This window comes from Podarcis erhardii (assembly GCF_964252035.2).
Source record: "Podarcis erhardii genome assembly, chromosome: 4".
Classification (NCBI taxonomy): Eukaryota; Metazoa; Chordata; class Lepidosauria; order Squamata; family Lacertidae; genus Podarcis; species Podarcis erhardii.
The window spans coordinates 85,035,989-85,054,418 of record NC_138508.1 but is presented as its reverse complement, the minus strand read 5'-3'; the positions used below and the strand labels follow the sequence as shown (position 1 = coordinate 85,054,418).

Here is an 18,430-nt window from a genome sequence, read left to right as displayed (position 1 = left end):
GTGTGTGTTTACTGGACAGTGGCAGAACAGCACATTTTAGCCAACAGCCATGCATCTTGCAGTCTGGCCTGATGTCTGGATGCTTTCCATGAGGATGTCAAGGAGCCTGACAACTTTTCTCCTGACATGGTGGCTGGCAATTAAAGGTCTGCCCATCTGTCTTCTGCCCAAGAAGCGCAGACAGCGAATGCCAAATAGGCAACAGTAGCTATCAAGAGACAAGGTAGGAGGGGGATGTCTAGTGACATTAGACCTCTCCTTTTTTTGCCAGGAACATACGTACTTTGGAGGACAAACGATCTGTTGCTGCAACAGGTTTTGACCTTGAAACGGCAGGCGAATGTAGGGAACAAACAGCTAAACAAAGACTTACAGTACTTGCTTTTGATAATCTAACCCAGGGATATGGAAAGGTGATTGGACTCCAATTCCTATCAGCCCCAGCCAGCAATTAGGGGTGATAGGATCTGTGACTCAACAACATCTGGAAGGCCACAGGTTCCCCATCCCTGATTTACCTTGACATATGCAATCTCTTCATGGAATACCTTTCCCAGGGAGGCTCATATGGCACTTTGAGATGCCCTTGTGGTGCCAAAGGCTTCCAGGTATTATTCTTAAAAAACATATAGCAGGAAACTCTGCAATCAGATGACCTGCTCCAGGTGCTAATAGTTCTGCTCCCCTTTCTTACGGTTCTTTGCTGGACTGACCTCTAAATAGAGGATGTCTTCACATGTCAAGTAGGACCAGTTCATTTTTTGGTAAAGAAAAAAACCGAGGTGTTGATAGAAGCACTGCAGGCAGCAAAGAGAGAGAGAGAGAGAAACAAAAGCCCTGAGATGGACACATGGCCACCCTAGGTAGTTGGTAGCAAATAGGACACAAAAGTTTCTGTAAGATGGAATAGTTAAAGCATAGTTTACAGGTTGTTCACTGGTGCAGAGGAAGGAGACAGTGTTCAGGAGCATGAATTAGGTCTGTGAATGGCAGGCATGAGTTTGGGGGCAAGCACTCCATCCCAAAGGGACACGGGTGGTGTTGTGGGTTAAACCACAGAGCCGATCAGAAGGTTGGCGGTTCGAATCCCGACGACAGGGTGAGCTCCCGTTGCTCAGTCCCTGCTCCTGCCAACCTAGCAGTTCGAAAGCACATCAAAGTGCAAGTAGATAAATAGGTACCACTCTGGCGGGAAGGTAAACGTCATTTCCGTGTGCTGCTCTGGTTCACCAGAAGCAGCTTAGTCATGCTGGCCACATGACCCGGAAGCTTTACACCGGCTCCCTTGCACAATAAAGCGAGATGAGCACTGCAACCCCAGAGCCGGTCATGACTGGACCTAATGGTCAGGGGTCCCTTTACCTTTACCTTTACTCCATCCCAAACCTGACTTTTGAGTCCTGAATTCTGCTAATGTTTTATTCTGCTAGTATTCTGCTAGTATTATACACACTTGGTTGCCTTGAAAGAAGCATGCCAGGAAAGGGATCTGGATTTGGATAAAGCATAGCTAAAGCGTCTCTAGAGGATCAAAAGATGAAGGTGCCCATTTTCTTTTGTACCTTGAACTGCAGCACAAAGACTGGAGCTAAGCAGCACAGAGGCAGCTGGCTGTAAACTCTGATGGTTTAATTGTAACCTTCAGTGTCTTCTTGATGGCAAACTGTTTAGCGGGCTTTTTTTTGGTGACGACTTAATCAAATTGCAAAGCGAGTTCTGTCCAGCAAGAGAAAATATGTACAGGGGGAAATAAAGCTGTTTGATGGTTTGCGACGTTTGCAGAGCAACACATGTTTAATGAAGTACATTTCAATTATGGATAATTATAGCCTGTGTTGTTTTGTTCCAGGAAATGGTATATGTAGCTGTGGAAACTGTGAGTGCTGGGAAGGTTGGACTGGAAATGCTTGCGAAATCTGGCTTGGGACAGAATACTCCTAATGCTGCCACGGAACACTGAAGACTGAAGGATTTTTGGGTCTGGTGCTTGTTTATTTTAACTTAGGCTGCTAGAATACTTAAATGCAAGACAAACCTTAAGACAAGCAAATCCACCACTAGATATAAGTGAGCACAGCAGCATATTTCCAGGTGTGTGTGCATGGGGGCGGGGGGAATCCAATAAACAACACCAGGTTTTGATCCTGCTCTTGGTGCAGTCAGTGGGAATAGGGTAGGGCCCCTCCAATATCACAGAAGAACACAGTACAGCCTGTTAGAGTGCCACAAATAATCTTCGCTGGAAATTGCACAGACAAGACACATTATATAATGTAGTTGGGCTACTGAATTTCAGCTTCATTGTGTAATAAGAACGATCTGCATGAAAACGCTGGTTCAGAAATATGTAAAAATTCTAAATTAGAGGGGGAGGTCCCTTTGATCCTGGCCTTTTCTCTCTTGCACACACAGACACACACTCACTCAGCTACACACACCCTCTCTGCTTTGTGTCACCCTACTCAACACCCCTTTCCACAGGTCTCCAGTAAGTGTAGGGAAGAGATGGAATGGAAAGGAGGCACGTGAGGAAATTTCTCCCTCCATGAAGGTTTTGCTTTTTTTCTTAAAGGGTGAGCTGAAACTACTTACCTTGTTTGATTTCAAAAAGTGCCAGAAAATGACTTCCTACATCAGTGAATTTAGGTCCATGTTGAAAGCACGTTTGCATTGTTTCAGTTCTGTTACCCAGTGCTGTTTTCCCTTCCCCTTCCCCCCCTTTCTTTCCATCATTTGCCCCCACTGCTCACAATCCTACTGGCTGCTATGAGCCGCATCACACAGCTAAGGATGTCACTGCACGTCCTTTGGGGACACTGGGGACACCCGTGAACAAAATCAGAGGTGTTGCTGCAGCCAGCTGGAGTTGATGGTAGTGTGGTTAAATTAGGCCGAAGTCTGTGAGAGTGAAGGAGGAGGAGGAGGAGAAGGAAAAGAGAGACTACCAGGAGCACCAAGCAGGACTGGAACAATGCAGATGTTTGCCAAAATGCGTATTTTTAAGTAATCTTTTTATTGGCAATCAGATGTGCCGCTGTTGTGTAGAACACCCCAAGTGTCTAGGACTGTGTGAATGAATCGTAAAGCCTCCCTGAATTAGTAATGAATTAGTAAAGCCTCTCTCTGCCTCTCTCAGGTCCTTCCCACTCCCTGGTCTACTGGGGGTCAGATCACTCTTGCCCATGGTCTGATCACTTGCATGGGGCTTCCCCCTTTCCATCCTGTCATCTGCTTTGGCTCTCGCCCCCTCCAGTTGTTTCCCTCACATCCTCATTATCTTCCCTCCACGCTCTCCTCGCCCATGTAAAATCAGGCTGCAGACTCCCCATCCCAGCTGAGAGAACCTCTCAACAGCCCTGGAACATTGTGTGCCCATCAGATCTCTTGCAGGCTGAATAAATCAATATACTGTGATGAGTGTCTTGCCATCTAGAAGATAATGGCCAAGGCAGGCTTCTTGGGGATTTCCTCTTGCTCTTAGAACTTGCCGAAAAGGTAACTAAGTGGATTTTAATTACAAGAATGCAATACTTGCTAGTAAGCTTAACTGCAATCCTGAAGGGGAGATTTGAAGCCCAGCATGTGTTTGTGCTGCAGAGCTATTATAGCGAAGCCTCCTGACCCTCTTTGTCCCCTAGGTGGCTTGGTGCATGAGTGTGTGGATTACAAGTCTTGTGTAGAAGCAGACTTATCACTTTCTGTCTCTTGGCTCTGTTGATCACATGAAGATACCCTGAACTGCACAGCAAGCCTTAAACGTCAGCCATATATTGTGGCTGCTCCCTTGTCTTAGCAGTCCCAGGCAGGCAGCAGAAATAGCTTTGACTAATACCCAGCCCTGACTGCTCTGCTGGTGTTGTTTGGCTTAACAGTCACAAGTTCTGCAGAACTGCTTTCCAACAGCATATGGAGGGCATCGTGTTGGCTATCCTGGTTTAGCTATTCATTGCAGATAATCCTGCTGTGTTACATTAGCAATACTTGCTGCCTGGTCCTTGATGCAAGCAAAGGAAAACTGATACCACTTTTGGAATGTGTGTTACATGCACCTGGCATTAACTACTATAATCAGGCCTAGTATTTACCCAACCTTGCCATTTTAAAAATAGAAAGAATGAAACTGAAGGTTTGCCAGAGGAAGGTCAGTTCATCCAGGTTTGGCAGGGCCCTGAGCAAAGTTGTCTTCTAGTGGTAGAGCACTAGGCCAGAAAAAAGAAAAGGGGAATGCAGGGCGTATAGGACAGATATATCATAGGGGAGCCCAGCCTCAGCCTCTCCAGCTACCCAAACCTGATGCCAGCCCTGAGTTCATCTGTTCAGTGTGATTGTGTAGAGAGTCAAAGGCGTTTAGAACAGGACAGCACAGAAAATTGAAATTGTGGATTTAGAACAATAAATACAAATAGGTCAGTCTTAGGAACAATTTTTTAATTTTATTTTTAGTGGTGAAATGCTGCTCAGTGTGGAGTTCACATTGAATTATGGAAAAAGAAATGCACAGCTCTCGGGGAGTTCCCTGCTTTATTTACATAGAATCACTTTTTGTACATGGAGAAATTGGCAGCCCTTTGGTTCCTCAGAGAGAAAAAAATCACATACATTTTCTTTTCTTTTCTTTTTTAAAAAAAGAATGCTTACATTTTGTGTTAAAGGATGGCAAAAGCAAATTTGCTAACATGTTTGGGGAGACCTTTGTATCCAGATATAAAAGTTCAATATATTATTTTGTTGCAACAACTTGGATGTCTATATTCAGCTTTTGGATTGACCCATAATGCAGAAATAAGGAAAGACCATTGCAAAATATATATTCTTAATTACTGTAAAAACTTGAGTTTATTTTTGTAGAAAGAGCAGGTACTGTTTAAAGAGAAAGCCGCTACCTTAAAGAAATGGCTGAAGTGTGAGATGTTTATAGGAAGCTAGTATTACCAGGGTATGAACAATTCCCTCCCCCCACAACACACACACAGAGAAAACCCTTCATGCGATTCCATTTCTTGTCTCCTTTAAAAGCAAAAGACGCACCTCTTATCAGAGCCTGTACTCAGTGACCTCTAAATGTCTGTGCATAATTTATTAAACAGGAGTTATGTGCATGCATAATCAGGCAGATACTCCTCAGCGCTGTTCTATGCCATCTTTAAACTCCAAATAGTGTTCTTCCTAAAATATATTGATACAGTATTAGCTGAAGATTCCAGTGATGCAATAATTCATAATTATGGTTTGCTGCTTTGACTAGAGACGTCTATAAAACTATGTTTATATTTTAGACATGTGATTTTTGTGACCCTAGAGCAACTGCAATGGCCATCTAATGCTGGGCTTTATTTATGTAGAAAGGTATTGGATGGCACATCCACAGTCCAATTAATATGGGGCATAGTTGCGGCTTCCCTGTGCCTGGATCTAAGTCACATTGGTTATAGTTGAATGATAGCATTGCACAGTCAATGCTGATCTGTATAACAAATTGCTAAATGGGCACTTAGCTTAAAAGGGGCTCAAAATAAATGTTATTCCTGACTGACAACTTTGATACATTTGCCCCAGATCAAAATTCAGCTATATGCATTGGATTTTGACTTTTGTTGATAAAAGGAAATGCTCTATGTGCATAAGTTGGGCCCCATTCTGCATACAGAGTTCCATGCAAGGGTTGGAGCCATCAGATTGCAGCCACATTTACTTGTATGTGTGTGTAAACTGTAAATGGCCTTGAGCTAGGAAACATGCCACCAATCAAACTGGACACCGTACTGTGCTTTCTCTCTCTCTAGCTTTTAATGTATTAGCTCCAAGGTCTAAAATACGTACAGAGGCAGAACAGTAACGGGGGAGTCTGAACTTTGAGCATGAAAAGTATGGAAACGGAAACCCAGTGTATTATCTCCTTTCGAAGGGCAGCTCCATTAAAGAGGAGAACCTCCATTCAGATGACCTGTATCAATGGGCAGATAGGAATATTGTGGGATACATTTTTTCTTCTTCTTGCTCCTTGTGTAAACGGTGCCTACCACCAGTTTATATTGCACAAGCTGATTTCATCAGATGACTGGTGTGAACTAGGGGGCTGGTAAATAATTGCATACATAAAGAGGCCATTTGCTCCCTTCACACCTTCAACTCACATATTAACCACCTTCTCAGTGTAATGCATGCATTGTGCATGTAGGTGCACATAGGAACAACCCAATTAGTTCCTAATGTGCTCCAGCAGCATTCTTCTGTTTTTGCTTCTTTAACATCTCGACACTATGGTTAGTCAACTGTAGCTAAGAGCAGAAATTGTGTTTCCACTGGTAAAAATATCTTCTAGAAAGGCAGGAGAGAAGTCAAGGCTGGCTGTATAAATTCTTAGGATGTGTTGGATTCCTGACTTGCAATGGTATTTAGACATCTATGTAGCTGCCTTTAGGCTGTCCTTTGCACTACTATAGTTCTTACCATTGCTAGCAACGATTGCAAGGCTTGATTATGTAAATTGGGGGTTGCCAGCCTTTTTGGATGGGTGGGCATATTTCAAACTTTTCAGGAGTGTTGGGCACACCAGTTCCAAAATAGCTGCTGTAACACAAAATGCTGCGTGGAGTATGGAATAACAGAAAATTAGAGAGACAGCCACCCCTGGCAAGTGGCTGGAAAGTCAGCTATGGCCTGCTGATCCTGATTGTGGAAATCATACAATATGGATTTTGCACGTGCGCGCGCGCACACACACAGGCTATTGCCATCAAATAGCAACAGGAAGCCCTCAGTACCAGGGGAAATGGCCATGCCGCACTCACTTGCATTTAACAGAAATTGCTTGGACGTTACCTGCATGTTTTACCCCATAACTTACTTTCCAGGAGGGCTAGAAACCTTTTTCCCTGTGAAAGCTCAGTCCGGGGTCCCTGTCCATGGGTACCAGTGGAAGCCTTCATGGATGGCATGGCATGGCATGGGTGCTGGGCTGGCGACCCCTGATGTAAACACTCTGATATTACTAACCAAATAACTGATAATACTAACCAAAAATAGCACTCAGGCAATTGCAATTGCATGCAGTTAGGCACATCTTAACCCTTTGGTTTCAGTGGGCTTTGGCAAGCCTTCCTATAGAACTATACTGCATGTGTATCATGACTACTAATGCTATCCTTTATGTCATTACAGAGACTTCTTAGCCATTTACAGGGTAACATGAAAAGCAGGAGCGTTCCCATCCCACATAAGTATGAGAGTGAACTTTTCTTAACCCCTAGCAGTTATTGTTACCCCACCCTGCTTAAGACGGTGAAATAACATGGGCTGTAGCTGTGCAATGTGCGATGCATTAAATAAAAGAAGGGGTGACCTTTAGCAATCGGGAGCAAACAAACCAAAGTGGCAAGCCCTCAAAATGAGTTCCCTACAATGGAGAATTTTGTAAACATTTGAGGAATTAGCGAGTCCACCCACCAAAATTGCTCTAAAAGAAGAACAATTATGACTTGGAAAAACTTCAGGATAGACTAGTGGCAATATCTTATTAAAACATCGTGCACCTTTGCGGTTTGCCCCTTCCGTTGCTGCTCTTCACCAACTTTTGCACATTTCTGATTTCAGAGGAAGCATAGTGAAGTGGGGAAAGAAATGAGATAAGAATGCCTCTGATAACTATATACCATCTCAACCTCATATCGTGGAGCCCTTTGTCCAGTGGGAACAAAATTGTTGTAATTCTTGATCACTTTTCTGAGAATGTACTTTACTACAGTTAATTACCGTATTTTTTGCTCTATAAGACTCACTTTTCCCTTCCTAAAAAGTAAGGAGAAATGTGTGGGTGTCTTATGGAGCAAATGCAGGCTGCGCAGCTATCCCAGAAGCCAGAACAGCAAGCAGGATCGCTGCTTTCACTGCGCAGCAATCCCTCTTGTTGTTCTTGGCTTCTGAAATTCAGAATATTTTTTTCTTGTTTTCCTCCTCCAAAAACTAGGTGTGTCTTATGGTCTGGTGCATCTTATAGAGCGAGAAATATGGTAAGCTGTAAGATTTCATCTTGGAATGCATAGCCAGTTCACCTAAGAGAAGGGAAGGTGCTGCTGGCTTTTATGCCTCACTGGCTGCTGGGGCAGCTGGGCAGCCAGTGTTCTTTCAGCCAGTGAGGTACACCCCCCAGAGCAGGCCTCTCATTGGCCAATTTAAAGTGCAGGAGCTGGCGGGAACCCCCAGGCGGCCAAGGCAATCCCCCAATGGCCACCTGGCCATGTGTGTTTTGGCTATCTCAGGGATTGTGACTGAGCACCAGGATCCGCAACAGCCACCTACCTGGAGGAAGGGGTAAGCGTCCATTTTCATTCACTTTTCCGAGAATGTACAGTTAATTAGGCTGTAAGATTTCATCTTGGGTGTGATACACTTGCCTGCATAGCCTGTTCACTATGTGTGCCATAATGAGGATTGTCGTTGGCTATATGATTGAGTGGCATACATACAGAAATATAAACTAAGCTGGCTCGTTGCTTTTATATACTGCCCACTTCAATCTGCAGTTGACACTTCCCTTGACATCTAAGATTCAACGTATAGTTTTATAACCCAACGTATAATTTTGAACCCAACAAAAATGTTCAGGGAAAATTAGCGGTACAGTCTTTCCGAGATGGTGCTGCTTGAAAGTGCAGGTGGAACATTGCAAGTGCAAATGCTTTTCTCATGAGAATTCCCCCAGGAAAGATCAAGTATGTACTCAAGAAACGTGTCTCAATCCAGTGCAAACAGGTCTTATAAATTCACACCCCCAAAGTTTGAGGGGGTGTGTGTTCCTGTGGGGACCCTCTTCACGTAGTCCAGAAAGGATGTGACTTATAATTTGTGGACAACCATGGTCCACTTCAGGGAAGGAATATGCCCAAGCAGGCTGTATTCAAGTTGTTAGCACACTCAAGGGGGTTGCCAGTATGAAAATAATGATCACTTGCTGAATTTCTGGATAAGCAGCAGAAAGATAGCCAGATAATCTGATAGGGTCAAGAGATAACCAGGGCCAAAGTGATGGTATTTTTCCATATCCTACCTGTCTGTTTAAAGACTAAGAGCCAAACGCCACGCAGAGCAGGAGACTTTTCCTGCTGTTTCTTTCATAACTTAAAAAGTAGCTGGAGGTGGGTGGGGCCTAGAGGGACAGCATGGGAAGAAAGAGTTTAGCACCCACTACTCCTGCACTGCTTCTCTGGTCAAATTAGCAGCCTCTCTCCCCAAACCTGCTTTGAAGCAAATAAAAAGGTATCAGGAGATGAGACTCTTAATCTTAAACATTTGGGGATAAAATACCTCCATTTGAAAAGTATCGCAAGAATTTGATTTTTAAACTAAATAGCTAAAAATAAATTGTATTTAAGTATCCAAAGATGGTTGGTGTTTTGTCAGGACATAGTTGAAAAGCATTTCAGTGCAATATAAGAGAAGGCATGTAAGCCAAATCACCTAATGCCATAGCATAGTGGCACTAAGGCAGTGAAAACCTTCCCCCATATGGTAAGAAGAGCCCGCCCCCCCTCAATATATACACACACATCCCAGGCAAAAATCTTTATAGCAAGTAGTCATTTATTTTTTTTTAATGCCTTGATAGTTTGCTATAGGGCAATATAATTCTAAAGAAGTTAAATCAAATTGATGCAGGGAAAAATAATTTCATACAAATACTTTATGTCAGTTTTAGAGTAACTTCAAGGACAGAAAATCCTAAAGTGTGTTGCAAACTTTTATATATTACCTCCCTATTAGATCCCTATAAGAGTGTATGAGTGTTGGTGGGCTAGTGAGAACTCCTGTGTGTTGTGGATGCTTCCTAGACAGAACAAAAGGTGGTACTTAATTCAGTGTTTTAGCAAGGAATGGGTTTTTTCATGGACTTAGATGAGATTTTGCAGAATAAAGTAAAAGTGTTTTGTTTTGTTTTAACTGCTAAAAGGATGAAAGGTGCAATCTTATCCTGCTGCAGTCCATCACCCGGATATCCAGTTCCAATGATGAGTTTGGGGTAGGCAAGTTCTAATGCATGCTTGGTGCTCCTTCATCTAGGTTGCCTTTCTCATGTATCTCAGCATAAGAAGCTGTTGGCATGAATGGCAAAACCCAATATGCCCAAGAAATCCATCAGGGCAAGCAGGTATCGGGATCAGAGGAATGTCTGATTTCCCTCTGCAATTAGAACTGCATGACATGGCTGGGGTCTGTCATTACCATATTTGTTCTTTGCTGATAATGCTGCCTCCTTTGCGGGGACTGAAGCTAAAGCCAACACAACAAAACATGCAAACTGAGGGAATGTGGGAACACAAACATGGTGTTTACATGGCAGTATACACATTTGACCTGTAAACACAAATTGATTCCATCAAGTTTACTGGTACAGTTCTTTAGCAAGTAACAGACAGTTGAAAAGCAAGTGTTGCTTGACAGAAATTAATTTGAGAGGGAACAAAATGGCAACATGTTGTCCTGGAAAACAGCAAGAGAGGTAATAGAATAAGGAGCTAAAATTTTCTTTGGCATGGTCAAAGGAGAGAGAATTGAATTTTGCCAAACTATATACATGATGTTTTGTTATACTGCTGCCAATGCAATGTTACTTTGCACAACTTTTTTGGGGGGTAAAATATCAAATGTTGGGTTGTTGTTTTTTTAATATGCCTTCATACAAATATTTTATTCAATATGTTGCATCTGTGTATACAACAAAATGGTAATAAACACAAACTGTACAATGCAGACAAACTCATTGCTTATATGTATGTCAGTTTAGCAGTACATACCAACAGGTCTGATACATATAGCCTACGACATGCAGTTCATCATTACCATCCTCTTCCCATGCAGCAGATGAGACAAGAGACAAACCTAAAGGAGTAACTGAAGCACAAGAAACAATGAATCCTCTCCTTTGTGCTGAAACAGGTTCTCCACTGGTTTAAGACCCTTCCAGACACAGAAGAGAATGCCAAAGGTGACATTGTGTGTTCTACTTACAGTACAGCGCCAACCATTCACATTACAAAAATAAACTCAGCCTTAACATTATATTAGCCACTCTCAACAGGTTGGCTTGGCAACATGAGTTTGCATGTTGGAAATTAAATTGTTGTGTTTCAAAGGATATTGATCCCATTTTGCAGAACTTTGATTATGTCTCATGAGCTTCTCCATAGATGAAAAGATGAAGAATTGCCAATGCAGGGTAGACCCAACAGACTATACTGTGATGAGTGCAGTCTGGATTAAGATGCAGTAGGGGCAGAATTTTTTTTCTATGCTGGCCTTATAAAATCAGTTGCATGAGCTGACCAGATAGGATACCATCTTCATACTTCCCAGTGCTAAAGTCAACCCAACACCTGCCTCTCCCATTCTTTATCCACCAATACAAAACTGATTCCAAAATTTTGCAGAAAGAATGCATTTCACATCTTTTTTATTTTGCTTTCCTGTTTTATAACTTTGTTTTGTTTTAATTCCAGTTGCACAGTATAGAAACTTAATTGTCTATTTAGAATGAAAGTCAGCAGGCTGCTGGAACTGAGTCTTTAGAGAATAACACAAAACATTTCACATTTGAGAGCAAAGTATGGATAGTTTAGAGACCTTCAGTTTCAGTATTTACTACACAGCCCTTGCGCATAAGTGTACCTGCATGAGAAGGCCACACCACCTGCTGATCACCCTGAACATCCAATTAATGGAGGGGAAGTTGGTCCTTTTTGTCCCTATGTGGTAGAGAACACAAGAGAGTGTTTTGAGAAAGCCACGGGGTAAAAGGATGCTCAGGGTTTATTTTTGTGCACATACCGTTTTCATAGCTTTTAAACACCTCTTTAGTTTCTTCTTCTTTTGTCTTTTTAAGCGCTTGGAAAATTGAGCATCATTTTATGTGCTTCACTCTTCTGGTTAAAAAGAACCAACCTTAAACAGTTTCTTGTCTTAAATGGAAATAATAAAAAAAAAATGGTCTGAATGCTTACATTGTATATTTCTACTTAAGCAACATCACATAACCTACTTGGATGTATATCAAGTGTTTGCTTATTAAAATAGAAGCTGTTATGAAAATCTTGTAAGCGTCAAGAGTTAACCAATGTTCAATCTAGTTGACTACCTAAGCAGGCTGAACATTTCAACAGATTATAATTTATGTAAACGTGAAACAATTTTTAAAAGCCATTCTGAAAACACAGTCTCAAAAAATGAAATGGGGGGGGGGACATGAAAATGAACACCGAATAGTCTAATACATGGTTTTCCAGAACTGAGGTACATTTTGGTCCATAGCATGCCTTCTTCTTTTATCAAGTTTTCTAATCAGCACTTTCAAATTCTTTACCAATTTACTTAACAGCATTTTTCTCATGTCTCCTAAGACTTCTGGCCATTTGTCATTTCACTTCTCAATTGGCTTCAACCCACTCTTAAACTGATATCCAGGAAATATCAACAGTATTTCTTTTATTAAGCAATCAAATGGTAAAAGTTCTTAGCCTTGTAATTGTGTTAGAATTTTCCTAGGTTCATGTAGTACAATGGAAAGAATACTGAGATCAAGGCAAGGCACCGTAAACCTAGCAATTTGGTGGGCATATATTATCTTAAAAAGCTGGACTGGAAACGTGGTACTGGTGAAATTATATAGAGAGCATTAAACTCTGCATGCTGAGCTTTTTTAGAAAGAAACACAAAGGAACTCTTTAAATATGTCCCATTGAAAAACTTCCTTCTTTTTTTAAAACACTGAAAGTATTAAAGTATATTCTACCCCTTGCATTGGTGCTGCAAAAAAGAACACAGTAACTTCCTTGCCCATGCTTTGCTGAGTAAGAGAGTGGACTACAGCCAAAAAAAAATAAGGATGGGATTACGTTCCATTCATTAAAAACAGGAAGGATTCTACTGTTTCGAAATGGACTTAGGTAGCGCAATTTTCATTCATCTTAATTTTTTCCCCTTTAACTTTCAAATAATGAGGACTAGTAGATGAAAAATGAGCCTTAGTTCAGGCCTACAAGGCCTACAGAGTTCTTTGGACCCACTTTCCCAAAAATGTGTGGGTCTTGCTCGCTGGGCAAGGCAAATGTTACCATTACCAGTAAGCCTGTGATATGTATAAAACACACACACAAAAAGAAACTGGCAGGGGATGTCAAACATTGGCCTCGAGAGATTGTTGACTGGCCATGTTTGATGCTTTTCCCTTCTCAGTAATGCCAACCTCAAGAACACACTAGAGAGTATTCAGGCCGAATCCCCATTTGTACCTCTGAGACAATGATCCTATTCCTTGACGGGTATAATTCCGAATAGGGTTCCGAAGGCTCCCCTGATTCCCTGATTGCTTTTCAGAACTAAGCCACCAGCAACATTTAACTCTGAGAGAAACACAATCCCTGCAAAGGAGTCACACAAACAGCAGAGCGAGCAGCCTTGTAAAAAAGGGGGAAGAAGAGAAAATTCATAATAGCACAGGTTTACAGCATCTATCTAGAAAGTACTTATTTTGTGTGCTACAAAATTGAACTTAAAACACATGGGTTTCCTGGACTCAAAAGGGGGGTTATGGGTAACTGTCAGCAGGCAGGATATCAAGTGTACTTGTGAAGTATGTCATTCACATGAGGTGTCACAGTCACAGAAAAGATATTAAAAAGGCATTCCATATCTGGTAGGGCATTCCATGGTCTGAGTTCAGCTGGTTAACCAGGTGTCTTCTTTGCTGTAGGAGGAGTTACGGGTTGAGATTTATCCGCTTGCAATAACCTAGTTTGGGATGAGTGAAGAGCAAGCATTTGCTTGCCTCCATCTGATCCGCAGACACCAGAGTGAGACAGTCTTGCAAGGATAAAATGCTCAGCCGTACTTAAGAGAGCTCAATAAGTCACAATACCCATGAGGATCTGGCTATGTTGTCTTACTCTTGTTAACTGGTTTGCCTCCATTCATTATTGCCGATGCACTTGTGCTTTTACTTGGAGTCACCCCAGCCTTTGGCACTGTTTCTCCAACATCATGCAAAGATGGTTCTCGATACATGGCAACTACATGGGAGAAGAGAAAAAGATAAGATGCGTAAGTAAAATGTGAGAGATCCCAATACTTAAACTCCATTTAACTGAGTTGCTGCTTTATAAAAAAAATAAAATAAAGGAGTTTAAACACACACTTGTATAACACTGGTTCTGAAAGACCTACACTGGCTTCCAGTACATTTCCGAGCGCAATTCAAAGTGTTGATGTTGACCTAAACAATCCTAACCCTGTATACATGAAGGAGCATCTCCACCCCTATCGTTCAGCCTCGACACAGATCCAGCACTGAGAGCCTTCTGGCGGTTCCCTCACTGCAAGAAGTGAAGCTAAAGAGAACCAGCCAGAGAGTCTTTTCTGTAGTGGCGCCAAGGAGTAGTAGTGTCAAGGAGATGTGTAACTATACAATGTTTAGAAGACATCTGAAGGCAGCCCTGTTTAGGGAAGATTTTCACTGTGCAATGTTTTATTATGCTTTTATATATGTTGGAAACTGCCCAGAGTGGCTGAGATAACCCAGTCAGATGAGCAGGGTACAAACATGATTGTTGTTGTTGTTGTCATCTGTTCCATCTGATTATATGTATAAAAGTTATGGGGAACTGGAAGCTGGACGAGTTTAAAATTTACAACATTAAGATATGTAAAGCAAGTAATTATGTAGATGGGGTTAAGACCATTTTAAACAGAGAATGGCAATTGTCTCAAGATGCAGTCTGAATGAGGGACAGCTACGCTACTTATAATATGATGACATTTTGATTAGACTCCTGTGATGGAGAAATCCCTTTTGGGTTTTGATATATATTAGCTTTCTACAACACTCCAAATTGCCTGGAGACCAGGCATGCTATTCCCAGATCTGAACCATCCAAGTTGTCCCAGGAAGCTGTCACACCCCTATAGTGATTCCACAAGGCTAAGGCACGTTCTATCAGCTAGCAGACTAATTAAATATCCACGTGTAAGGGCAACCATCACCACCCTGATAGTTTTCTTGGCCCATTCACCTTTAGCAATTAACAAACACACTGGGAGGGCCAGCTTTAAAACTAGCTTTCCTAATAACTGGTTCTAAATTGGTGAGGCCAGCACCTCCAACCATAATTGGTTAAGGGTCCCAGTTGAAAAAATCTGCCCACTAATGGTGCTATTTTGAAAACACAGACTATAACAATATCAGACTTCCCAATCCTAGGGAAATTGCTGCTCAATGCATTTCCTATAGAGGTGTAGGCACACTGGCTGTTAGTGTTAAGTCAAGCACTGGCTCTGTCAATGCCAAAGTAGGATGGAGAAGTTATGTATGCATACTAAGCAGGGAGGTGGGAAACCACCACTCTTCTTAGTTCTGTTTACGTGTGCTGTGACATGTGAGGAAGGATCATTTATACCCAATACCCTTTCCTCCCTTCCCCTCTCAATACAGATACATGGCCTTGAGAGGCACAGATCAGTGCATGCCACTCTCTTTCCATTCAGCATTCCGTCCTGCAAGTAACTTGAGCTCTTGCAAGTTTATGTACTTGAGAGAGAGGATATGGGAAGAGCTAGGGTGTGCGGAAAGAATAGGCATTTAACAAATAACAAAAATAATAAGTATGCACAGATTCCCATTTCTTGTGTATGATAGTACTATGGTTCATCTTCACTAAGATTTATGCAGAAGAATGTGCATACAATACGGATCATGCATTCCTAATGCCTCATACTCTTAGGAATTACATCTATACAATCTGTCGTTTTGAAAGCATAACTTATGTTTTCATATTTTCCAAATCATCACTCGCTCTCTATTTGTGAAAATAAAATCCAGAATAGTTGCCACATTGTTCTGTTGGAGCAAAAAATTGATTTTATTGTGGCATAACCTATTCTGGACTAGACCTACAGGGAAAAATAAAATCTAAACAATCAGGGCCAGAAGGTCATTAAATGAAAGGGGTAGCAGTAGATCTGTGACATTTCTATGCAGAGCCCAAATGTCTACCCACTAACAAAAGAGTGAGCCATTTGCAACAGCACTCACTGGTGGCAATGCCATATCTGTGGCCCTCTCCTTGCTTTCAAAGAGGAGAAGTGAAAAAATCAGCTGCATGTAGTGCAGACAAGCCTGCCTGTGTTGCCACCTCCTTTTGCATACCTCTTTCCCAAAGGCACAAGTACCAGTTCAGGATAGTATTTGATTGTGGTTGTTTTAATGCTGCCATTTAGTTATTTTTTACTACAATGGTACTTTGGGTTACAGACGCTTCAGGTTACAGACTCCGCTAACCCAGAAACAGTACCTCGGGTTAAGAACTTTGCTTCAGGATGAGAACAGAAACCGTGCCAGCGGGCGGCAGCAGGAGGCCCCATTTTTTGATAACTCTATATCCGTCCTAATACAGTTTGCAATACAGTGGTACCTCAGGTTAAGAACAGTTTCAGGTTAAGAATGGACCTCCAGAACAAATTAAGTTCTTAACCAGAGGTACCACTGTATTGCAAACTGTATTAGGACGGATATAGAGTTATCAAAAATAAATACTAAATTAAAACTCAGAAAAATGTAAGGAGCGTAATCTTAAACCAATGGCCAAGCCATAACATAAAATGTGTAGCATTTTGTTTAATTTCATTAACTGTCAATGCACATTTTTAAGCATCTTCTGGAAAGTGTGTCCTCCCTAAAAGAGGGGACGTGTTGCGGTGAGACCGGAAGACTGACCCTCTTGTTGTGGGTGGGTATATTGGACAGCCACAACACCCGGCTGGTAGGTCCCTCATTGCTGGGTTTAATCTGGCCAATGGGGTGCTGTCTCAATGGATCGAGGGACCTATAAATACCTATGCATGTGACCCAGAGCTTCCTCTTTTGGCTCGTGCATCGGAACATCCGTCTCTCCCTATATTTAGGGCATTTTGCGATTGACCTTGCTATGCCATTGTGCGTCATCTGTCATTGGGGCAGGGGCACAGCAGGAATTTTCCCCACTTGGCTGATTGGCTGTTGCCATTTGGGTTTCACCTGTCGCGTAGCAAATCGTCACAACTTGTAAGGTTGCAGATAGGCACTGGTTCAGGTGATAGGGATGGGGGAATGGTCTCGCCATCCCTATGTGAAGGGTATTCCATTAACGGAATCCACGGACTCAACTTGGTTTGGTCAACCCCCAAGAGGGGGCTGTGCCCGTGCTTGAGTCCAGGGGAGCATCTGGGGAGTAGACACAGCCTGTACCCAGGCTTTCTACCTACCTCAGGTGTTCACCCTTGGCTGACCTATGATAGAGCTCTGGGTCAGCGCCATCTGCAAGGTTGGCAAGATATAACGGAAGAAGAAGAAACGCAGGTGTGTGTGTTTGGGGGGCACTGAATTGTGGGAACCTGGGATGGAGGAAAGGGGTTCTCCCCTTTCCAACCTGTCAGTCACTTTGGAAGAGGGACCAGGGATGCCAGAATTCCCCTCCAGCGTTCATATGGAATGGGGAACTCATGGAGGCTGAAGAAAGCATGATCAGCCGAGGTGAAGAAACTGAACAGATGGCAGCAGTGACTGAGAGGGAGACCGAACAGAAGGGTGCAGCCTTGCCACCTATAGCCAGGACTTCCTTTGGAGATGAGAGCAGACCCACTTGTCCCGACAAGTGTGCACTTGCAATCTCAATATTCCCACAAGGAGAGAGAGTCTCATGAGCCAGTGTACCATGCCTCATCTTTAAAAGTTTGGTGGGAGGGTAGGGAAATTTGTTGGGACATCTTCCATTACTTCTGTTCAATCTTGGATATATAAATGGGCTGGTCTGGACATATGACTTAGCTTTTATAAGCACTTTCCATTCCAATTTTCATTAAAAAAAATCATCAGAAAGAAAAGCATATGCTGAGATTCAGATCTCCCTAGTTGGTTAAACAAAAACTTATCACAAAGCACGAACCCTGAATTTTTATTCTGAATTATATTTCACAATTTACTTTCAAGCAAAGTGCTCTGCATATATTGTCTCAACAATCCTTTCAACAGCCTTGTGATATTTTTATCACCCCCATATTGCAGGTGGGAACTGAGGCTGGTGGGAGAGGAATGGCTCTCTCAAAGGCCACCTATTGAGCCTACGACAAAGACAAAATTTCATTCTTCACAGCCCCGTCTTTTAGCAGCCATGCTACATCCGCAGTCCATTTTGAGATGCTGGAAAAGTGCTTTCGAAAGTGGCTTTCCACACTCAAGCCCTGATCAAGTATCACCACACACACAAAAAGCCTTTCATGTGTGCCCTTTTCAAACAGAATGAAGCAATATACAAAATACTCCTTGGAGCTAGGGAGGTGTCATCCAGCAATGTTTAGAAACCCTTGGGAATGATAGAAATGTACCCCTGAAGTCACTCACTCTGTGTGCTGC

General features: G+C 42.3%; 2 protein-coding genes and 1 long non-coding RNA gene across 5 annotated transcripts in view; 1 reads left to right on the top strand and 2 right to left on the bottom strand.

Annotated features, from left to right (window-relative positions):
* Nucleotides 1–3,108, top strand: part of ITGBL1 (integrin subunit beta like 1) — a 132,596-nt gene extending 129,488 nt beyond the window's left edge. Inside the window, exon 11 of the mRNA XM_081858204.1 lies at nt 1,850–3,108. Within this exon, the coding sequence (XP_081714330.1) occupies nt 1,850–1,941 (92 nt within the window). The 3' untranslated portion in view covers nt 1,942–3,108. The remainder of the gene's footprint in view (nt 1–1,849) is intronic.
* A 1,305-nt stretch (nt 3,109–4,413) lies between these two features.
* LOC309339871 lies at nt 4,414–7,199 on the bottom strand. Its single transcript, XR_014155587.1, has 2 exons — nt 7,062–7,199; nt 4,414–7,028 (listed from the first exon to the last, which is right to left on the bottom strand). It is a non-coding gene; the product is annotated as an uncharacterized lncRNA (long non-coding RNA).
* Nucleotides 7,200–9,561: 2,362 nt separating this feature from the next.
* The window catches only part of FGF14 (fibroblast growth factor 14), a 295,728-nt gene continuing 286,859 nt past the window's right edge, over nt 9,562–18,430 (bottom strand). For all 3 annotated transcript variants that reach the window (XM_081858343.1, XM_081858344.1, XM_081858342.1), the window contains exon 5: nt 9,562–14,057. In XM_081858343.1, coding sequence (XP_081714469.1) covers nt 13,921–14,057 — 137 coding nt within the window. In that variant the 3' untranslated portion in view covers nt 9,562–13,920. The remainder of the gene's footprint in view (nt 14,058–18,430) is intronic.